The 23,213-nt window shown below is 39.0% G+C and overlaps 2 protein-coding genes across 2 annotated transcripts; both read left to right on the top strand.

The window, feature by feature from the left end:
* The first annotated feature begins 439 nt into the window (after window positions 1-439).
* LOC134610457 (olfactory receptor 11L1-like) lies at window positions 440-1,383 on the top strand. The gene has a single exon (XM_063453422.1). It carries the CDS (start codon window positions 440-442, stop codon window positions 1,361-1,363), a length of 924 nt encoding a protein of 307 aa, XP_063309492.1. The 3' UTR covers window positions 1,364-1,383.
* Window positions 1,384-21,450: 20,067 nt separating this feature from the next.
* On the top strand, window positions 21,451-22,374 carry LOC134612316 (olfactory receptor 11L1-like). The gene has a single exon (XM_063456655.1). The coding sequence runs from the start codon at window positions 21,451-21,453 to the stop codon at window positions 22,372-22,374; it is 924 nt and encodes a 307-aa protein (XP_063312725.1).
* Window positions 22,375-23,213: the final 839 nt, after the last annotated feature.

Below are 23,213 nucleotides of genomic sequence, written 5' to 3'. Positions count from 1 at the left end.
CAGCTACCCGGTGCTCCGGAGCACAACCAGCAATTCCACAACGATAAGGCGAAAAATAAAATCTCCAGGCACTGAAGGTGTTCAAGCCGCAGGCTGTTTTAATAGAAGAGAAAACAGCAGCAACGTTTCGACCTGCTCAAGCCCAGGAGGACTGGGAAAGGTAAGATAAGAATCTCTAAAGACCAGTGCCATGTAGACCAAGGTTATGGAGAAAGTAAGTTGACGGTCCACCAGGAGAAAAACCTTCAGAAATTAGAAAATCTATTAGCAGAGAGTCTTAAACTTTGGATTTAGTTACAAATAAAACATTGATTACATTTAGTTATGTCTTTCGAACTGTTGCCAAACCTTTTTATTCTGTACATGAAAATAATATACACATGTTTTTATATTTTTTTTAGATTTTAAAGTGTCTCATCTACATGTAGTTGATTGGACTATGACTGTAAGGAATGAATCGAGAGTGACAGAAATCATACTTCTAGGCTTTGGAAATCTTTATGGCTTCAACATTTTAATTTTCATCATATTCCTTAACATTTTCTTGTTCACAGTAACTGGAAATCTTCTGATCATTGTGTTAGTTTTAATCAGCCATAACCTTCATTTTCCCATGTACTTCTTCCTTTGTCATCTATCACTGTCTGATATTCTCCTCACAACAACTACTTTACCTAGCCTGATGGAAGCAATCTTACATGGTGGGAAAGTTATGACAATTCTTGGCTGTATAACTCAATTGTATTTCTTTAGTGGTATTACTATTACAGAATGTTTCCTGCTTGCAGTGATGTCCTATGATCGATACCTGGCTATATGTGTCCCATTGCGCTACGTCACTATCATGGACTTTACATTGCGTACCTGTCTGTCTGTCTTACCCTGGATATTAGGATTTACCACAAACCTATTAGGTATCATACCGATATCCAACTTTCAGTTCTGTGATGGAAACATCATTGACCATATATATTGTGACCTTTCCCCTCTCCAAAAACTTTCATGTTCAGACACGTCTCTGATGGAATTTATAGCAATTGTAACTTCTGCTCCTTTATTTATTTGTCCTTGTGGTTTTATCATATTGACTTATGTTCATATCTTACTTATGATACTTAGGATCCCTTCTACAACCGGAAGACAGAAAGCCTTTTCAACCTGCAGTTCTCACCTTCTCGTGGTTGGTGCCTTCTACGGGACATTAATAACCAAGTATATGATACCATCCATAGGTCATTTATTGCTTTTAAATAAGATGATATCATTGCTGCACACTGTGTTTACCCCGCTATTTAACCCTTTAGTATACAGTCTAAGAAACCAAGACATCAGGACAGCACTAAGAAAGATTTCTAAACATTAGAGACAATTTTTATACATACACATTATCATCTCAGAAAATGTCTCTAAATCATTCTCTTAAGCAGAGTAGATAGTGGGAACCGCACTCAATCCGAACGGCCAAGGGTGCTCCGGATCAGGACCAGCAATCCCAGGATAATATACAAAGAATAAAAGATCACAGGCACTCCAAATTCAAGCCGTATGCAGCTTTATTGTAACAAAATGCAACGCAACGTTTCGACCACAAAGGTATTTTTCAAGCTGACACCACATAGTGATAAATGTGCTTATATAGCAAAAAAATGACAAACAGGAAATCAGTCCATAATTCAATTAACTAATTAACAAGAGTTGTTAATTGATACAACAAGGTTTTTTTTTAAAAAAAAAAACATATATCAAAGAAGTGATATTACAAAAAAGACAAATATAAAACATTTATTGTCAAATTCAACTATCAAATTCAACAGACAATAATATATCAATCACCAGTTGAAAAGACATAAATTACTAAACAATTGTGTAATAGCTAGGGATAGTCTGGAATGTATATAAATAAGCATCCTATTGTGACATCAAAGATCAACAATTATGACCAGTTGTTTAAATGAGTAGCTTACCTATAAGTGCCCAAAAGAAGGAGGAGAGAAAAAAATGGAAGTTAAGTGAATCAGGCAAAAAAACAAAAACACAACATATGGTAAACATCCCCTCTGTCCTCTGACCGCAGTTCACTTCCGGGTATGTGAACCGCACGTGACGTCACTGGAACACACACGCGGCAGCCCTTCAGAAACGAATCGGCATAGTGACCAAATTCACATGGCTCCATGCCCGATCGTGCAGACAGCAAAGCTGAGCATGCGCAATGTGCTACAAGGCACAGAGCACATGAATACTACAAAGTGTATCTCCCAGAGCATCCAGAGGATAAATTAGTTAAAACTTTGGTCCCTCAGCCTAGCAGTGCTTCAAGTGTTGTGAGACAAGGACATTTTCCTTGTTATAACAGTGTCTCCTGTCATTCTATGATCCGGGGAGATTTTATTTATCACCAACATAGTGGCAAAAAGTACTTGATCAGACAACATTTGACTTGCAACTCTGACTTTGTTGTTTATACATTGAAATGCCCGTGTGGCCTTCTATATGTTGGGCAGACTAGTCAGAAATTTAAGACAAGATTTTCTAAACACAAGTCGACGATTCAGACTGGACTGACTGACTTGCCCATACCATCACATTTTGTAGAGGCTAGACATGGTGTCTCTCAACTTAGATTCCAGATCTTGGAACAAATTATAGAATTACCTAGGAGGGGAGACAGGAATAGGAGACTTCTACTACGTGAGGCATTTTGGATATGGGAACTTGACACACTACATCCAAGGGGCTTGAATTATGAATATGATTTATCTATGCTCATTTAAGGAATGATTGGTTGATTTTATTGTTTTTAATTGAATTTTCTTGTTTTACAGGATGTTTTAGATTATTGGTGCTGGGTTTTTTGACACCCTTTTCTCTCTGTTACATGGCATAATACCTTGGACTTCTTGGGGACTACTAAAATATGGACACAAGCTGTTCTCTTCTCATGGCACTATATGTTTATAAGTAATAAACACCTTTAATAGAAGTATTTAATCATGGTGTTATCGTGTTTTAGTGTTTTACACTGTTATGACTATGTTATTTGTTTTAATATATATTTCTTTGATTTTTTAATTTGTAGCACTTGCACTTTATCACTATAGTTTACACTGTATTCAATTACACATATAATATATTAGTGATTTCAACCGTATTCTTGCACTTAAAGGGACACTCCAGGCACCCAGACCACTTCTGCTCATTGGAGTGGTCTGGGTGCCAACTCCCACTACCCTTAACCCTGCAAGTGTAATTATTGCAGTTTTTCATAAACTGCAATAATTACATTGCAGGGTTAACTCCCCCTCTAGTGGCTGTCTACTAGATAGCCACTAGAGGTCACTTACTGGGTTCTAGCACAGGAAACCTGTGCTAGAGCGTCGCTGGACGACCTCACGCTGTGTGAGGACCTCCAGCGTTGCTCAAAACCCCATAGGAAAGCATTGAAATGATTTTTCAATGCTTTCCTATGGGGAGACGTAATGCGCATGCGCGGCATTTCCGCGCATGCGCATTACGTCTCCTCGGCCGGTGGGCGAGATCAGTCTCGCCCACCGGCCGACGCAATCACTGGGAGGAGCGTCGCGGAGGCGGAGACAGCGGCGAGGGACATCACCGCTGTTCCAGGTAAGTGACTGAAGGGGTTTTCACCCCTTCAGTAACCAGGGATTGTGGGTGGGAGGGAGAGGGACCCTCCAGTGCCAGAAAAACGGATCGTTTTTCTGGCACTGGAGTTTCCCTTTAATATTTGAGAGCTATATATTTGCACAGTAGATATTTTCTTTGTCCCTGTCTTCTTCATAGTTAATATTGTGATATGTATCTCATGCATGTAAAGGCTATATTTTTTCTTCTTTAATTCTTCTTTTGTTTAAACCTGGAGGGGGTCATTTTGCACCTATGAGGAGGAGAACATATATTTTAGTATTTTTTGTATATTATTTTTTATTTTATTTTTTTATTTATTATTTTTTCATTTTTTTATTTTTCTAATTTTTTTATTTTTTTATTTTTTAGATTCTTTTTATTTTTTTATATTTTTGGTATTTTTTATATTTTTTATATTTTTTATTATTTTTTTATTATTTAATTTAATTTTTATTTGTATTATTTATTTATTATTTATTACTTTTTATTATTTTTTCATTTTATCATTTTATTTTTTATTATTTATTATTTATTTTTTATGTATTTTTTTATTCTTTTATTATTTGGAGTGTTTTTAGTATTTGTTCATTTTGTTTTTCAATTAGATATGGGCATGATTAATCATTATACCCTTGAGCATATTGTATATTATACATTTTGACCATGATCTATTATACTTGTACATTTGATTACATGGATGCTCTGGGAGATGTAGTATATGTAGTATTCATGCGCTCTGTGCCTTGTAGCACATTGCGCATGGTCAGCTTTGCTGTCTGTATGATCAGGCACGGAGCCATGTGAATTTAGTCACTATGCTGATTCGTTTCTGAAGGGCTGCAGCGTGTGCGTTCCAGTGACGTCACGTGCGGTTCACATACCCGGAAGTGAACCGCGGTCGGAGGACAGAGGGGATGTTTACTATATATTGTGGTTTTTGTTTTTTGCCTGATTCACTTAACTTCCATTTTTTTCTCTTCTCCTTCTTTTGGGCACTTATAGGTAAGCTACTCATTTAAACAACTGATCATAATTGTTGATCTTTGATGTCACAATAGGATGCTTATTTATATACATTCCAGACTATCCCTAGCTATTACACAATTGTTTAGTAATTTATGTCTTTTCAATTGGTGATTGATATATTATTGTCTGTTGAATTTGATACAATGAATGTTTTATATTTGTCTTTTTTGTAATATCACTTCTTTGATATGTTTAAAAAAAAAAAAAAAACCTTGTTGTATCAATTAACAACTCTTGTTAATTAGTTAATTGAATTATGGACTGATTTCCTGTTTGTCATTTTTTTTGCTATATAAGCACATTTATCACTATGTGGTGTCATCTTGAAAAAGACCTTTGTGGTCTAAACGTTCCGTTGCATTTTGTTACAATAAAGCTGCATACGGCTTGAATTTGGAGTGCCTGTGATCTTCTCTTCTTTCTAATTCATTCTCTGACAAACTTCACTGCTTTGCTCTGATTCACTGAAAAAATGAAGGAATAAACTAAAATGAATGTGTCTGCTTTCAATAAAATGACATTAAAAAGACATTTCTATATTTTTTTTATATAATCTTAATGTATTAGGTATACTTAAACAGCAATCTGTAGAAACAATGTCTTATTATTACATCCTACTTTCATGTTCTAATTGGCAAGCACATATATCAAGTGCATGTGCAATATTTAGATTGTAAGCTCTTTTGAGCAGGGACCTCATTACCTCTTATTCCATTAAGTAATATTTGTGAGTTGAAATTATTATATTTATTGTGACCCCCACAAAACAGCGCTGTGGGAAAGTTGCTTAATAAATAATACTACGACTAATAATAATATAAAAATAATGATATGTTAAGTAAGCTAAATTTTATAATGCTTATTATAGTCTTATTTCCTCTTGTCTGGAGTTTAAAGGGATCCACACCGATTAATTATTCATCAGAAAAGAACCCCATCAATGGTCAAGAAGGGAAATTGTGAAAATTCTAAAGATATTTAGATTTCTCCACTTAATAAGCTACACTTACAAATTAAAAATGGGCCAATGGTTCTACAGACATATTAAACAATTCTTTGGTATTCACTAACATGCAAAAAAGGTCACCTGCCGTATAGGTGGAGTGGGCACTCAGGAGATCAATCCAGATTTGGAGATGAAATGTAGTCAGCATGGTCTAAAGAAACCACCGTGGTGTCCTGGAAAGTATTTAATAATGATCAATAGCCATGTAATCAGCTTCACACATACATATTATGATGATGGGAATAATTGAACACATTAAATTGACTTCTTGTCCACAGAAATGTGTCAGTGACAATGTGTAATATAATACAGATACTATCATTAATGGTATAAAATAAACACATAATGTGTTAATTACAATGATAAACTATATGGCAAAGATAAACTATATGGCAAAGTCTTTTCTTAATCACCTTCATAGATGCATCCAAAGTCTTTCACAAGCATCTGTGCCATCTTTTTCTGTTTTCAGCATGCTTTGCCATCATTGTTAAGTCCATTATAAGATTTGTAATAGTCCAATCACATCTTTCTCATGTATAATCGGTTTTTGGAATTATCTCAATAGGTTCCTTGTGAAATACCAGTGTAGGTCACATTAGCAATCATTTCACTGTGAGCTATGTCTCTCCTTTTGAGATAGTTCTTGGAGATAGTCCTCACGATCAAAGAACTTGTATAGTGTGTAGTCACAATTGCTTCCTGCTTGTTAACATAATTCCAATGCAGTTTTAAAACGACAGCTAAGGTTGATATTATGATAATGCTGCAGATTGTAAGAAGGAGACACCATAACCAATTTTCTAGCATCCTTTTGCTTGCATCTTTGCATTTCTTTCTTACTGTATAAGATTATTCAGGTTCAGTCTGTTTTCTCCAGAGTCTTTCTGATAATGATGTTGATGTTTCATTTTTCATATATTCCATGTTAACTGTGAATGTATCACGTCTGTCTGTTCATCCTTCTCCTTCACATTTGCAAGTTCAGATGTCAGATCATGATTCAGTCTGGTACGTGGCTATGATTCTAGTGGCTGTGTTCTGGTGGCATTTCTGTCGTCCTCTGTTTGTTTTATCTTGTCATCTTTAACAGCATCCATTGTATCAGTCAGTGGTTCTGTGAACGTCCTGGAAGTATTTAGCAGGTTGTAAAATATCAAAACTTACTGTTCTCTGTTGGCTCTGATTGTTCTCTGTAGTAAAAGTTCTCGGAGTTACCCTCTCCAGGACAAACTGGCCAACAGTAAGAAAAAGTTGGTGGTGCATGGTGAGGTGGGCTGGAAAAATAAAATCTCAAAATTTCTCTAATAGAACCAATGGTTCAAAGCTCTCCCTGGTGCAGATATATATTTGTCAGTGACAAACATGTAACATTTCATATGGTGTCTCACCATTTGTATCATCAGGTGTGTTGTGAATGCTCATCTGTACCATAGGAATAAATAGATACCACTGTATGGGGCAAGGATTATAGGTGTGCATTCGGATGCAGAAGGGTGAACAATTAACCTGGATGAATGCTTGATTCACGTGGTATCGTATGATGTGAAATGTTGTGATGTGCCATGATCTCATGTACGTTCAGGTCATTAACCATTTCCTTGCCATCAAATAACTACATTTTCTAAGCAGGTTACTAGCTTGTTTAACTGCTATAGGCATATTGCTGAAGAGTCAGTAATAAATGTAGTGAGGGATGAAGTTATAAAAATAGAATTAGAGAGAATACATATGTTGATGAATCGTAATAATGTGTTGTCCTAGGCCAAGTGATGTCACACTGTTATAAGTTTGTATGCTTAACAAACCTTGAATCATTAGTTGATAAGTCTGAAACGAGTTCTTGATCCATGGCTGTCGAAAGATGTCCAAGAAGGATGTGGCGTGTTTCTGGATAGTACTGCGCCTGTGCCAAGAGCTACGGACCGACCCGATCGCAGAGATGGGACCATCCTCCGGCATCCTGATTCAAGAGACACCAGGGTTCATCTTGACAGAGAAGAGGATCCTTACCCGACGTGTGTTCGTCAGCTTGGACCCCAAGATTTCCATCGAGAAGGTGTACAACATTTCATCGATGCAGCTTCCTGAGTTACAGACTTGGTACCAGATGCACCTCCAAAGAGCACAGGACTGTGTGCAAAACATCTTGGAGCAAGCCCGGAAACCATTTGTATCCAGCACTATTTCGATGAGTAACTGACCCAAAAGGTTCCTCACCGCCATAATTGTTGCATTAGTTTGTGCCACTGTCGGTGTGAATGTCTGCAGCCAACTCTATTACTGTCCAAAAACTGGATATGGAAATCTATGCGCTAAAGCAACATATTAACGATATTCATCAGGTGATAAACTAGCAAAGAACACTTCTCCAAGATGTGTTAACTATTGTGCAAGACACAAATTTGCATTTGGAGTTAATTGCCAAATCCACTGAGTTGCACCAAAGTCATGACTTATTTAAGCGTGAACTTCTATTTCTGCATGACCCAATATTGTTCCACACACTTGCTTTTCTTGACGAAGTGCAAACTGGAATGATTGAATTGGCAGGGGGACGCATACCTCTGTATTTTGTATCCAAGGATATTGTTCATGCGATGCTTGCCAATGTGGATGGAGAAACAATTGAGCCTATGCAATTAAATCTGGCCTTTGAGATGGGGAGCGCTATACCTCTCTTAATTGATCCGGAACATATGGAGATTTGCTTTTTATTGGCCATACCATGTGTAACTCCCAAAAACATTTTTCAAATGAAAACAATTTACAATGTCGGTACATGGAAGGAAAATATCCATGTAAAAGTCCAAACCCCAGACGTTTTGGCTTTTCAACCGTGGATACCAGATTGGTATTCAATACCCATTTTGAATGACTGTGAAAAATTCAAAGACAATAATTTCCAATGTGATGGAAAACCTTTTGTCTACGATTCTACCAATGCTTTGTGTGGGATCGAGTACCTTAAACATGGCTCTGAAACATGTCAAGTGACTATGTCAAAAACCGACAGTAATGCGTTAGTACATGCTATCTTAGTAAAAGATAAATGGTTGGTAAGCACGTGTCTTAAAAACATGAGTGTTTTTCGCAGGGACCAGGTGACTAATAAAGTAATTGCCTTATCAGCATCTGTCTCACTGATCAAGGTACCCCACGACTCTCGTATCACCATCGGTGACGTTACGCTATACCCAGTGTACAGTGACGTCATCGAAAGTGCTATTGAGATGGTGGATCCCTTAAAGAATCTAGATATCCCTCTAGATCCTAATCTAAAGTTCTTGCTGGACCATAAGCCCAACCACACTATCCAAATGTCAATCAGGAAAGATAACATTTCTGTGGATACATTTAAGTACTCTGAGTTAGATACTGACCTTATTGTTCATGTTGACTGGTTCATCCATGTTAAGATTGTTATTGGGTGTACAATGATAATAATGATATTATGGTTGATTGTACTAAGTGCAAAGTTCAAAACTCTTACAGGTACAAAAATATGCAAACATGTTCATTCCACGCAAAGGCCTGTGTCAGTGGAAATGATGTGATTGCACAATCTGGTAACATCCATAGTGCTTATTCATAAGCTAAATTAATCGTTGTTTAGATAATCACTAAGGGGGGTTATGTCAGGATATTTATATCGGCAGACATTTTGTGCTATCATAGGAATTAAAGTGTATATTGTCAGTAGTCACCCTGAACAGATCAGACTCCATCTTTGTTATTTTCAAGCTAACAGGGACACAGGATTCCTATCCTTTCTAAAACTAACCACTGAAACCGGACCTAAAGAATGTGTTGTATATACGAACCAAGTGATACAATGAAAGCAGTAAAACAACTGTCTAGATGCTAATGGAATATAAATAATTCTAAACCCAGACATTTGTGACAGAGAAGATTAAATAATTTAATTTTACTTTCTATATTTTACAAGATCCCATTGTAAGTTAGGGGTCAAAATTAGTTTCTGACTGTCATTTTAGGAATTACTACAGAAAATGCCGACACATAGTCTGGAAAAATCCCAAAGAAACACTTTGAAATGACAAGTAAACTTAAAATATGCTAGCCATAAAGATAAGACAAATGACGTCGAAATCGTCACCAGGAAAAGTTAACTCTTTCCTGGATAGGAATGTTTTGTTAGACAATACTACCCCCTATGGACCAAATACTTAAATTGATATCTGGAAGGTAACCACACCTCCAGTCTTTCTATTGGTCTATCACCTAGTGACGAACAGAAAATCTTTCCCTTTAAAAATTAGAACAAAGGGACAGAGGGGCTAAGTCAAGACAAGCGGAGTAAGTCAGGCAATCGAAGTAAGCAGTCGGGGGAAGCAATCAGGAAGCAACTAACGAAAGCAAGTCAGGATCGCAGGCTAAGAAAGTCAGAGAGTCAGAGCGAGAAAGAGACCCATGCAAACAAATTCCTGAGACTACCTAAAAGCATCCGATGAAAACATCTCCATTACTGGTAATTATACTGGTTTATTTTAATTAATTTAAATTAATTAAAATTGTTCTAATAGCATGATATATGACTGGATAAATCACGGTCAGATTTCGATATTTAGAAATCTTAGTTAACCAAGGAATATATATATTTATAGCATCCCATTCTGCAGGTGGGATTAATGATAATTATATATTAAAGTGTGATTACATCACATATTAGTATACCGTTGTATTTATCCAGGTTTATTGATTTGCTCTAAAATAGGATAAATATCTTTTTAGGCAAGTTAAAATTCTGCTTATAGAACATGGTAGATTACTCTTATTGGATGGTTCCAGGAAATGATTAATGAACTGGTTTAGATGTTATTTTATTAAAAATTACATGAGAATAGATCTTAAATACCTAGGAGGTCTAACCAGCATTGAAAGGGTTATTTCAGTTGTTAACTGCTAGCTAAAGTTTTATTGCCTTACGCTGCAAAAGAAAGTTTTCTTTGTCTGTGAAGTACCGTCATAAATCTTGTCTTCACCATTAAGGCTGTTAACCATTGGAACGTGTTATTTACATTGCCATATTGTATTACACACTGGTGTTATACTAAATATTCATTGATTATTATCACGCATGTTACTTATTATTATTATTATTTAATTTGTCACAATAAATTGTATCTCTTTTTATAAAAAAATCTGATTTTATTTGTATGGAATACATTTCCCTTCCATGATAACGAATCTTTGGGATCTGAGAATTGAAATAGTGGGCAATTCTCAACTGTTTACTATTATTATCCCATAAATATCCCCACAGTTTAGAATATTGCAGGCTTTGCAATATCAAATTAATTTTGCATTATTATATTCACAATGCTCTTACAACATATTATTATTATTATTATTATTATTAGTCTCTTTCAGCATTAGCACTATCTCCCACTCTAATTAGTGTAGGATACACCAATATTTGGGGTACTGTAGAAAATGTAGTGGAACTGAATACCCATATATGAGATTTAAAACTGTATTTTTATTTCTACGCTGTGCCCTAATCTGTATTTATATACATAATTTCGGCAGCATATAGCTTTTATTTCACCCATCATGTCTGGTTAACTGTAGACTTTTTAAAACCTATTTCTTTTTTTATAAATCCGTTTCTGGCTCTGAGAGAGCAGGCTGCTGAATGCATGTAAATGCTCCTATTGCCTAGTCTATATACATTTATTTATAAACAACATTGATATATTTATATATAAACAACTTTGATATTTAATCTTATTTTATGTTATTTTATGAAAACCTGCTTTATGAAATTCACTGAGATTACATGTGTCTGATCTGATTACAGTCAGTAAAGTATCACTGTTATAATTTAATTACTGCTAGCACTACAGGTACAGTGGCATAGTACCACTTATTTAAGTAAGCTTTTCCCTTTTAAAATTGGTGGACTTTAATCCTTCTGCCATTGCAATAGACTAAAGACTGTACCTGAGTAGGCAAAGTCATTCTGTGCAGGAATTGTGCACTTTAAATAGTAGAATACTTATGTTATTCTAGTGAATTGCGCTGGTTGCTTAACACATCATTAATATCGTTTGGTCACATTTAAAGCTGTAAATGTATTTTATTTAACATTTTATTTAAATAAGCCTTTCAACAATTTCAGTTTAAAAGTTTTCAGAGAACCCGTACAGTTACAATTTTATTTTGCCCTGATTTATCTTACATATATATTATTTTTAATTATTTTATAAATATTTATTTTTGCAGAGCATTTAGAGAAGCAAAGAATGTATAACCACCGGTTGCCCTTCTGTTATATATATTTTTTTTATATTAACAGATTTTCTAGGAGGGAAGTAGAATTTCAACTCTGTTTAGAAAAAAAATATGAGCTAGTTAGCATATATTATATAAAATATATGCTGCAGTGTACTGCACTGAATGTATTTTAAAGCCATGTCTTTCTCTTTATGGCTGTATGTAATAATGTTGTTCATAATTTGGAATATAAAAAAAAAAAAAAAAACGACTTCTCAATTCTTTGGAATGGAAGTAATGTTTACCTGTCTGTGTATCTCTCTCAACCTTGGCTGGAAATTCCAGACTCCAAAAATAGTTATACTGTTCTAATTCCTGATTTTTTAATCAACAGCTAGTGTAACTGACAGTATGGAAATTATCACTGTTTTATAAAACTTTTCTTATATAGTGGACTGTCTGTCGCTCCTGTGTCATGAATGTTTTCATTAAACCAAAATCCAATTTTCTTTGCATTCTTTGAATTCTCTTAGTAATATAATAGCAAGTCTTTCATCGCTCTCTGTCTTATCACTTTTCTTATGACAACATTTTGCATTAATCTTTTTCCTGCGCATGCATACTAAGCAGCTGCAAAGAGAACTTACCCCCCTGCCTGCAATCCACTGTCCTTGAACTAATGGACCATGCTATGCTGGTGTATTAGGCATATTAGGGTGTTTACCAAATATGTATATTTGTTCTTTTATGATATTAATTAAGATCCACAATGTCAGCATTCTCTTACGTATGAGAGGTTACCTAGGTATTTATTATTTTATATTTAAATCTTCCAAGTCCCTTCGTAGTCGCCAATTGTAACCGCAGCAGGTTCCCTTATTTACCACTATAACGTCTTAAAGCATAGAACTTAGTAGAGCTAACCATACAGATATCTTAGCCATCATTTTATCTAGTTAGTGTAAGAGAATAAATAATTGAGAATACAATATAAAATAAGGATTGTCTTGGAAGCAATAAAGTTTTGTCTTTTAGATATTTATTATATAAAAATGTAAATATATACATATAAAATCCATTATAGCAGAGTTTATAAAATTAAACTTAATGCTTGCAAATATCATTAACAGGTTAACATACCCTTCTGAACATGTCATCATGTCAGCCTCTCTTGTCATTTTAAGATGGAGCAGCGTGACTTGGTCATCGAGTGTCTGGAACTAAAATCGGACATTCGACTTCCTGAACACTGGCCAAACTTTATGAACGCCTGCTTCCTTTTCCTGACCAGCTACGAGAGTGCTGTTCGGTAGTTTTATTCCCACAAACTAGGAGAACAAACGCTACTATGAGCTAACGGGTACTGTTCGTGGATCTGTTTGATCTGAAGACTTTCCAAAAGTCGGTTAAACTAAGACCTTCATGAAACTCCTAAACCCCTGAACTGATCTGTGGGATTTTTGGATATGTTGGTCAACCAGATCTGGGTTATCAGGGGATGTAACATTTATGGGGATTTTAGGTGTTTTGGTGTACTTTTGAAGTTTTGTGGAAAATATGTTTTTTCTGCCTGGAAATAATTGAGTTATTACAGTATCTGACAATTATCTCCTAGGCAGAGAGGAGGGATTGTATGTGTTATGGCTCCCCCGGTAGGAGAGGGGTTACTGTCATAGGAGACGTTCCCTTCCCGAATACAGAGTTAGCCACTGAGAGCTCCAAACTGCTGAACAAGTGTCATACGAATCAAGTATTCTCCCAAACAGCCGAACAAGCGTACTCCATATGAATAATCCCCCCAATGACGAGGCAAAGCTCCGTGTTGAGGGTCAGCAGGAATCTGGTTTACTGAGGGCTACTTGCCCAGTATTTATGCAGGTCTCCCACCTGGTGGACACTCCCCTAGGGGACCAGATGGGAGACTGTGACAAGGACATTACATTGACCAATCAGAGTGTTACACATGTAGCCATGCCCCTTTAATTACCCAAGACCCTCTGCTCTGTCCGGGAGATAATTGTGAAGTAATTCAATTATCTCCCTGGACAAAGACCACCCGCCATCTTAAATGACTATGACAATATTGGTTAAAAATATATAATTGAACAATATTTCAATATAACATAAGTGTTCAACGTGTCCGCAGATAGCTGGGATCTGAGCGCACACAAGTACCGAACAGTACTCAGATCCTATGCACACAGTCCAATCGCCGTGGAGTCAAAGTATTCACCAAGTCTGTTCTCCATACGAATAGACTCCACGGGATGGCTATCTGGGGTATGGCTTTTCGGGAATAAAAATACAGAACTTAGGACTTCCGTGGGTTTTCTACCGAATGAGAAGGGAGGTCGGCGGTTTCAGCGGTGTTCGTGCCAAATAGTGTCCGTTTTGAGTTCCATGGTTTCGTCCTCGAACACCGCTGAGAATTTGTGTGTTTAAAATGGCCGCGATCTCGTGTTCGGGATACTAACGGCAGCCACCCAGCTAGAGGTACCAATTAAGAGGTGTCTGCGGTTAACCTCAATGCTCTAATGGGGCCAAGAGGTTAACCAGCAGCACACTTCTCTACTGGGTGGTCGACCGTTCGGGAGTTTTGTTCAGTAGTTTCAGGGGAATTATATGAAGTCCATACGAACGGGGAAAAACATGAATCAAGTAAAATCACACGAATCCAATAAACGTTTCATGGAAGTCCAAGACAGAGGGATCTGTCACACGGCTCCCCCTTTGTGGGACACTCCGGCAGACCCAGCTTGATCCTTCAACGGGTTAACTTGGGGATGTCTGGACAAAGAAGCTGGAGTGGGGTCAGTCTGCCGTGACAACCCATCAGCATTACCATTGTGCTTACCGGGTCTGTAGGTAATCCTTTTCCTGACCAGCTACTAGAGTGCTGTTCGGTAGTTTTGTTCCCACAAACTAGGAGAACAAATGCTACTATGAGCTAACGGGTACTGTTCGTGGATCTGTTTGATCTGAAGACTTTCCAAAAGTCGGTTAAACTAAGACCTTCATGAAACTCCTAAACCCCTGAACTGATCTGTGGGATTTTTGGATATGTTGGTCAACCAGATCTGGGTTATCAGGGGATGTAACATTTATGGGGATTTTAGGTGTTTTGGTGTACTTTTGAAGTTTTGTGGAAAATATGTTTTTTCTGCCTGGAAATAATTGAGTTATTACAGTATCTGACAATTATCTCCTAGGCAGAGAGGAGGGATTGTATGTGAGAGAGGAGGGATTGTATTAAGAGGTGTCTGCGGTTAACCTCAATGCTCTAATGGGGCCAAGAGGTTAACCAGCAGCACACTTCTCTACTGGGTGGTCGACCGTTCGGGAGTTTTGTTCAGTAGTTTCAGGGGAATTATATGAAGTCCATACGAACGGGGAAAAACATGAATCAAGTAAAATCACACGAATCCAATAAACGTTTCATGTAAGTCCAAGACAGAGGGATCTGTCACACGGCTCCCCCTTTGTGGGGCCCTGTAAGGTTGCAGGGCCAGGCTCCACCTTAGCAACCTGTCGTTGTCCCCTGCAACCCGGTTCAGCCTACACTAATGGGTTGTGGTCTGTAATCAAGTAGAATTCTTGTCCGTATAAGTAGGGGGTTAGTTTTTTAAGAGCCCAGACCAGGGCTAAGCATTCTTTTTCTACTGCCGCATAACTCACTTCACAGGGTAGTAATTTCCTGCTCAGGTAGGCGACAGGGTGCTCTCCTCCATCCTCCCTGACCTGACTTAGCACAGCTGCATGTCCAAACATGGAAGCGTCTGCATGGACGAGAAAACGTTTATTAGGTAATGGGGCAGCCAAGACGGGGGCATTCACAATGGCTTGCTTTAAGGCCTTAAACGGTTTCACAAGCTGGAGACCACAGGACCTGCTTAGGGAGATTCTTCTTGGTCAGGTCTGTCAGGGGCTTGGCTATCGTACTATAGTCGGGGACAAAACGTCGGTAATACCCTGCCGTCCCTAGGAAGGCCAGTACCTGGGTCTTGGTGGGGGGTGTAGGCCAGTTAGCTGCTGCCTTTACCTTGGCTGGCTCCGGCCTCTGGTTTCCGCACCCCACCCGGTGTCCCAAGTACTGCACCTCAGCCATGCCTAGATGGCATTTATCTGGCTTCAGGGTCAGGCCAGCGGCCCGAATCTTATCCAGCACAACCGCTACATGAATTAAGTGCTCCTCCCAAGACCCACTATAGACCGCAATGTCATCCAGGTATGCACAAGCAAAGTCCTGGAAGCCATCAAGGAGCCTATCCATCATACGCTGGAAAGTAGCCGGGGCATAATTCATCCCGAAAGGCATGACCTTGAACTGGTATAGGCCAAACGGGGTGATGAATGCCGACTTGGGGATGGCATCCTCGGCCAGGGGAATCTGCCAAGAGCCCTTACACAGGTCTATGGTGGTCAGATAGCGCCCCCTGGCTATGCGGTCTAGCAGTTCATCTACCCTGGACATCGGGTAGGCGTCAGTGGTGGTCTTCTCGTTGAGACGCCTGTAATCCACACAGAACCGGGTGGTCCTATCCGTCTTAGGCACCAGGACTACAGGCGAAGCCCAAGGGCTGTTGGAGGGCTCAATGACCCCTAGCTCGGTCCTCTTCTGGATCTCCTTTCACATTCCTTCTTGGACTGCTTCAGGGATACGGTAGGGGGGTTGTCAAAGGGGTGTCTGTCCAGGGGGTCTCTACTTTATGCACAGCTAGGGTGGTATACCCCGGTTCCTGAGAAAAGGTGACCCTTTTCTCCCATAGCAGCCACTTAGCCTGTTCCTTTTCCGAAGGGCTCAACTGTTCCCCTAGCTGTACCAGGCTCGTCAGTTCAGTCTGGGGGTCCCTCTCTAAGGGATATAAGTCAGGGAGAGGTAAACTTTCTGGATCATCGGTAGTGGGGGCACATACAGCAGCAACATTCTCCTGCCTTTCCTGGTATTCCTTTAGCATGTTCACATGTTCACTGCACAGCTGGCAATAATATATATAGTGTCACACACCTGGGCCACGACTTTATCCGGCCCCTGCCAATATGCTTGCATCTTGTTGTGTTTCACAGGCTTAAGTACCAAGACCTTTTGTCCCACCTGGAAGACACGCTGTTGGGCGCCCCGATCATACCATCTCTTCTGTCTCCCCTGGGCCGCTTGGAGGTTCTCTCTGACCATCAGAGACAGCTGCTCCATGCGTTCCCCGGAGTTCCAGGACGTATGGTACTATGGGGGTTCCCTCCTGCTCTCTCTCACCCTCCCAGTGTCTCCTGATGAGATTTAGGGGTCCGCGGACCCTCCTCCCATAGAGCAACTCGAAGGGAGAGAACCCAGTAGATTCCTGAGGTACTTCTCTGTAAGCAAACAGCAAATGAGGCAGGAACCTCTCCCAGTAGCTGCAAGCATCAGTAAAGGTCCTCAGCATCTGCTTGAGGGTACCATTAAAACACTCACAGAGACTGTTAGTTTGTGGATGGTAGGGTGAGCTGAGCAAGGGCTTAATATTGCACACCTTCCACAATTGCTGGGTGAGCACAGTGGTGAATTGGGTTCCTTGATCGGAGAGGATCTCCTTGGGGAACCCCACTCTAGAAAAGATCTTAACCAGAGCATCAGCCACTGTCTCCGCCTCAATGTTGGACAGGGCTACTGCTTCTGGGTAACGGGTGGCGTAGTCCACCATGGTGAGAATGTACTTCTTCCCGCATGGACTAGCCCTGGCTAGTGGGCCTACAATGTCAATGGCTACATGAGAGAAGGGTTCCCCAATTATAGGCATGGACATAAGTCTAGCCTTAGGGTGGTCCCCCCTCTTCCCTACCCGTTGACAGGTGTTGCACGTGCTACAATATTGTTGCACAGCCTGGTTGAAATTGGGGCAAAAGAAATTCTGTGTAATCCTATAGGTTGTGCAGCGGGACCCTAGATGCCCCGCTAGCGGCACATCATGCCCAATTCGCAGAATCTCCTGCCGGTACTTCGCGGGCACCACCAGCTGTCGTTTTTTACTCCCTGGGGATGGTTTAGGGATCCTATATAGTCTATCCCCCACCCACTGAAAGAGTTCCTGTCTATCCCTTCCTCCTGGGTGTCTGCCTTGGCCCTGTATTTCTGTAAGGTCGGGTCCTCCCGGGTCTCTCTCCCAAATGCCTAGGGGAACCTGGTCTAGCGTACAAGTCAGGGAAGATGGTCTTACCTGGGTCTCAGCAGCAGGTGGGCCAGTTTCAGCAGCACGAGTGGTCACAGGATTGGCTTCCGCAGAGCCGTCGGGGCGTAGGCAGAAACCAGAGGGACCCAGTAGTACATTGGCTGGCAGGTCTTTCATCACCAACAGCAGCACAGACAGACGGTCAAGGTCAACGGGAAAGTTGTCAGCGGATTAAGGGATACTGGTGCCACTATGACTTTGTTGCAGAAAAATCTGATTCCAGAAAGTCAACACACCGGGGACACTGTTGCTGTACTGGTAGCTGGAGGCACTGTATTTCAACTACCTGTGGCCTGAGTTCACTTGGATTGGGGAGTTGGTTCGGGGCATGTTAACGTGGGGGTGATGAAAGACCTGCCAGCCAACGTACTACTGGGGAATGTTAGCGGCCTGTACAGGGTCTTCCTCATGCAGTACTCCCCAACATTCCTCTTCTTCCACACAGTGATCAGCCGGCATTGCTGTGCGGGTGTTACCCTCGGCTGGCCTCCTCCAAGACTGGGTGTCATGATCGCCACCGTGACATCCCGACTGCCAGACGTGGTCACCCCAGAAGCGGCAAACAGGGGATTTGAACCGTGGTTCTTCTGGACTGTATCCTGCTATGTTACCTCTGAGCCATTTCAGGACTTTGGATAACTCCTGTTTATACTTGAATTGGCTGCAGCACTAGGGGGCTAGACTTCACAAGGCTCAGACCTGTCAGTAACTCTCCAGCTGAATCTGATACCTAATTAACAAGGTAAAAGAGCATCACAGACGGTCTTAGCATTATTACAAAACATCTAATATGGCTTTGATGGAGCCCTGGCGTGAAGTTGAATCTTATTTCGGATGAGTTGCACTTTTAAAAAAAATAATCAGAGGATATTTTTCTCCTCTATTCCTGCATACAGTAACCAGATTTCTAAGCAATCTTTTGGTAAGCAATTGTGCTAATTTATTTTAAAAAGTGTTTTATGAGGATGCATGTGCTAAGATTTCTTCCTATTTTTTCTATTTTTCTATTCATTGGCTTGTTCTATTTACTAAACGCATTTTAGAATTCTGAAATCTGATTTATAAAATGCAGCTAAAATTTACTGATCTAGAGAAATTCTTCTAAAGTCACAGAATGAGTATTTGAGCCTCAGTTTTGTAACTCAGATTTAAATCCTTGGTAATGTGGTGATAAGTTAAAAAAGCGTGAATTGCCGACAATTCAAAGTGAACTTAAAATTAAATGCAAACACAGCTAAATTAGAAAAAAAATCTGCAAGCCATCTATCTATGTTTCTATTTCAGTTTATCTGGGCTGCAACTTTAGGTTCATTAAATTATTTTAATTACAATTTTCATTAAACAGATTTATAATTTGCAGCAATAAAGTGTTTATGAAGGTTTGGCTGCCCTGTCTATTCGATATTGGATCCACCTGTAATCCTTGCACTATATTGGATGGGGAGAAAATCGCTTGTAGTCCGAGCATGCTTACGTACTCCTGGCTTGTGAGTCGCATTCCATCTGCACTTATGAATTATTGTATCTAACAATACTACTCTATATGGGTTTTTATTTTTTTTAATGTGCACACCAATTTTGATTGTGTTACTACAAAATGTCCTATATATGTGAGTAAAGTGTGATCCACTTTACACTAAAATGAAACTTTATAGAGGTTGCACTTTTTTTTAAATACACTGTACAGTATAATAATGATCCCATTTGCACAGCATGAGTGGTACTTTATGTTTATTGCAACACAATTCGTCAAATAGAATATTGGGGCTGATGTGTACTGTAGTCCTTGCTGCCAGCCCAGTAGTGATGGGAGTGAGTGCAGGACTTCTCTTTTTGTATTTGTATTTACTTTGTATCACACAGCCTGGTTACAATGCTGCCACCCATCCCATGTGTTCCCTATTAAGGGTTAATAAGTATATAGGGGTGTATATAAAAAATACACCTCTCTGTCTCATTAGAGATATCTTTGCAAGAAGCTCAAGAAAGCAGGCTGAAGGGTCAGTGTTATGACCCTCTTAGGGGGGTCTGCCTTGACGTTGGCAGGCGGGCATTCCCTCCAATGGCCATTGGAGCAACTAAATGACCTCCATTTGTCTAAATATACATAGGGATTAAGGAGAGAGCGCAGGTAACTTTTTCTTTTCTTTGGTTTTTACTATATATTGGGGCTGATGTGTACTGTAGTCCTTGCTGCCAGCCCAGTCGTGATGGGAGTGAGCGCAGGACTTCTTTTTGTATTTGTAGATAACATTCTTTAATGATACGACCAATGCTCCTTAAAAATATGACTAAAAATGTGACATCAGTCTAATAGTAATTAAGTAATGATAATTAATTCTTTATTCAAGTCCTGTTTTCTATCCAGTTTGGTTATTAGAATTTTTCTCTTTCCCCTTGATTTTTAACATATTGCAACTTATTTTCTAAAAACCTTTCTAAAATACCAGTTTTTTTACAAATAAATCTATTAAATAAGCATTGTTTTTTAAATTGTGGTGCCTAAGGAATTAATCTGCTTAACACTATAATGATGACTATAGTTATATTTTAGATACATTTAAGAAGGGGTTCCACTGAAACTCCCCACAACACCAAAGTGCTATCAATCACTGAGCGTCCATTGCCAGATGTTTTCAGAGATTGCCAATAATGGATCATGATCTGTGGAAGGATTGTCTGTTGGTGGCCACAGCTGCATTCGAAACACACTGTCGTGGTGTTTGGAGATGGGGGAAAGAGTCCTGAGTCTTATCTATAAGCCAGTAAAAACTGTACCTGGATTTACTACGAGAAGTGTGGAGCTGGTGAGGAGACCCAGAGATGAGCCAAGGGAAGTGGATGTTGCAGTAATGAAGATAGGAGCCGCGCTCAGTCCCAGCAGCTACCCGGTGCTCCGGAGCACAACCAGCAATTCCACAACGATAAGGCAATAAAGAAAATCTCCAGGCACTGAAGGTGTTCAAGCCGCAGGATGTTTTAATAGAAGAGAAAACAGCAGCAACGTTTCAACCTGCTAAGAGGTCTTTGTCAAGCCCAGGAGGACTGGGAAAGGTAAGATAAGAAGCTCTAACGACCAGTGCCATCTAGACCAAGGTTATGGAGAAAATAAGTTGACGGTCCACCGTGGGAAAAACATCAGAAATTAGAAAATCTATTAGCAGAGAGTCTTAAACTTTGGATTTAGTTACAATTAAAACATTGATTACATTTAGTTATGTCTCTTGAACTGTTGCCATACCTTTTTATTCCATACATGAAAATAATATACACGTTTTTATATATTTTTTAGATTGTAAAGTGTCTCATCTACATGTAGTTGATTGGAATATGCTTGGAAGGAATGAATCGAGAGTCACAGAAATCATACTTCTAGGCTTTGGAAATCTTTACGGCTTCAACATTTTAATTTTCATCATATTCCTTAACATTTTCCTAATCACAGTAACTGGAAATCTTCTAATCATTGTGTTAGTTTCAATCAGCCATAACCTTCATTTTCCCATGTACTTCTTTATTTGCCATTTATCAATGTCTGATATTGTCGTCACAACAACTACTTTACCTAGCCTGATGGAAGCAATCTTACACGGTGGGAAAGTTATGACAATTCTTGACTGTATAACTCAATTGTATTTCTATAGTGGTATTATTGTTACTGAATGCTTACTGCTTGCAGTGATGTCCTATGATCGATACCTGGCTATATGTTTCCCATTGCGTTACATGTCTATCATGGATTTTACATTGTGCACCTGTCTGTCTGTCTTGCCCTGGATGTTAGGATTTACCTTGAATATATTAGGTATCATACCGGTATCCAACTTTCAGTTCTGTGATGGAAACATCATTGACCATATATATTGTGACCTTTCCCCTCTCCAAAAACTTTCATGTTCAGACACATCTCTGGTGGAATTTATAGGCATTGTAATTTCTACTCCTTTATTTATTTGTCCTTGTGGTTTTATCATAGTGACTTATATTTATATTTTCCTTACAATACTTAGGATCCCTTCTACAACCGGAAGACAGAAAGCCTTTTCTACCTGCAGTTCCCACCTTCTCGTGGTTAGTGCATTCTATGGGACATTAATAATAAAGTATATGATACCATCCTTAGGACATTTATTGCTTTTAAATAAGATTATATCATTGCTGCATACTGTGTTTACCCCCCTGTTTAACCCTTTAGTTTACAGTTTAAGAAACCAAGACATCGGGATAGCACTAAGAAAGATTTCTAAACATTAGAGACGCTTTTATACATACACATTATCATCTCAGAAAATGTCTCTAAATCATTCTCTGACAACCTTAACTGCTTTGCTCTGATTCACTGAAAAAATTAAGGAATCAACTAAATTGAATGTGTCTGCTTTTTATACAATCTTAATGTATTAGGTATCCTTAAACAGCAATCTGTAGAAACAATGTCTTATTATTACATCCTACTTTCATGTTCTAATTTAGATTGTAAGCTCTGTTGAGCAGGGACCTCATTACCTCTTGTTCCATTAAGCAAAATTTGTGAGTTGAAATTATTATTTGTATTGTGATCCCCACGATATAGTGCTGTGGGAAAGGTACTACTAATCATAATAAAAAAATAATGACATGTTAAGTAAGCTAAATTTTATGATGCTTATTATAGTCTTATTTCCTCTTGTCTGGAGTTTAAAGGAATCCACACCGATTAATTATTCATCAGAAAAGAACCCCATCAATGGTAATGAAGGGGAATAGTGAAAATTCTACAGATATTTAGATTTCTCCACTTAATAAGCTACACTTACAAATTAAAAATGGGCCAATGGTTCTACAGACATATTAAACTATTCTTTGGTATTCACTAACAAACAAAAAGGGTCACCTGTCGTGTAGATGGAGTGGGCACTCAGGAGATCAATCCAGCTTTGGAGATGATCTGTAGTCAGCATGGTCTGAAGAAACCACTGTGGTGTCCAAGAAAGTGTTTAATAATGATCTATGGCCGTATAATCAGCTTCACACTTACATGTTATAATGACGGGAATGATTGAACACATTACGTGGACACATTACATTACATTACGTGCATTAATAGAGTTTGC

Source organism: Pelobates fuscus, chromosome 5, assembly GCF_036172605.1.
Source record: "Pelobates fuscus isolate aPelFus1 chromosome 5, aPelFus1.pri, whole genome shotgun sequence".
Taxonomy (NCBI): Eukaryota; Metazoa; Chordata; class Amphibia; order Anura; family Pelobatidae; genus Pelobates; species Pelobates fuscus.
The sequence above is the reverse complement of the archived record's forward strand: the minus strand, read 5'-3'. Positions and strand labels throughout refer to the sequence as shown.

Excerpts from the sequence above, each read along its gene's own strand:
- LOC134610457 (XM_063453422.1), top strand. The coding sequence starts at position 440 with ATGACTGTAAGGAATGAATCGAGAGTGACAGAAATCATACTTCTAGGC.
- LOC134612316 (XM_063456655.1), top strand. The coding sequence starts at position 21,451 with ATGCTTGGAAGGAATGAATCGAGAGTCACAGAAATCATACTTCTAGGC.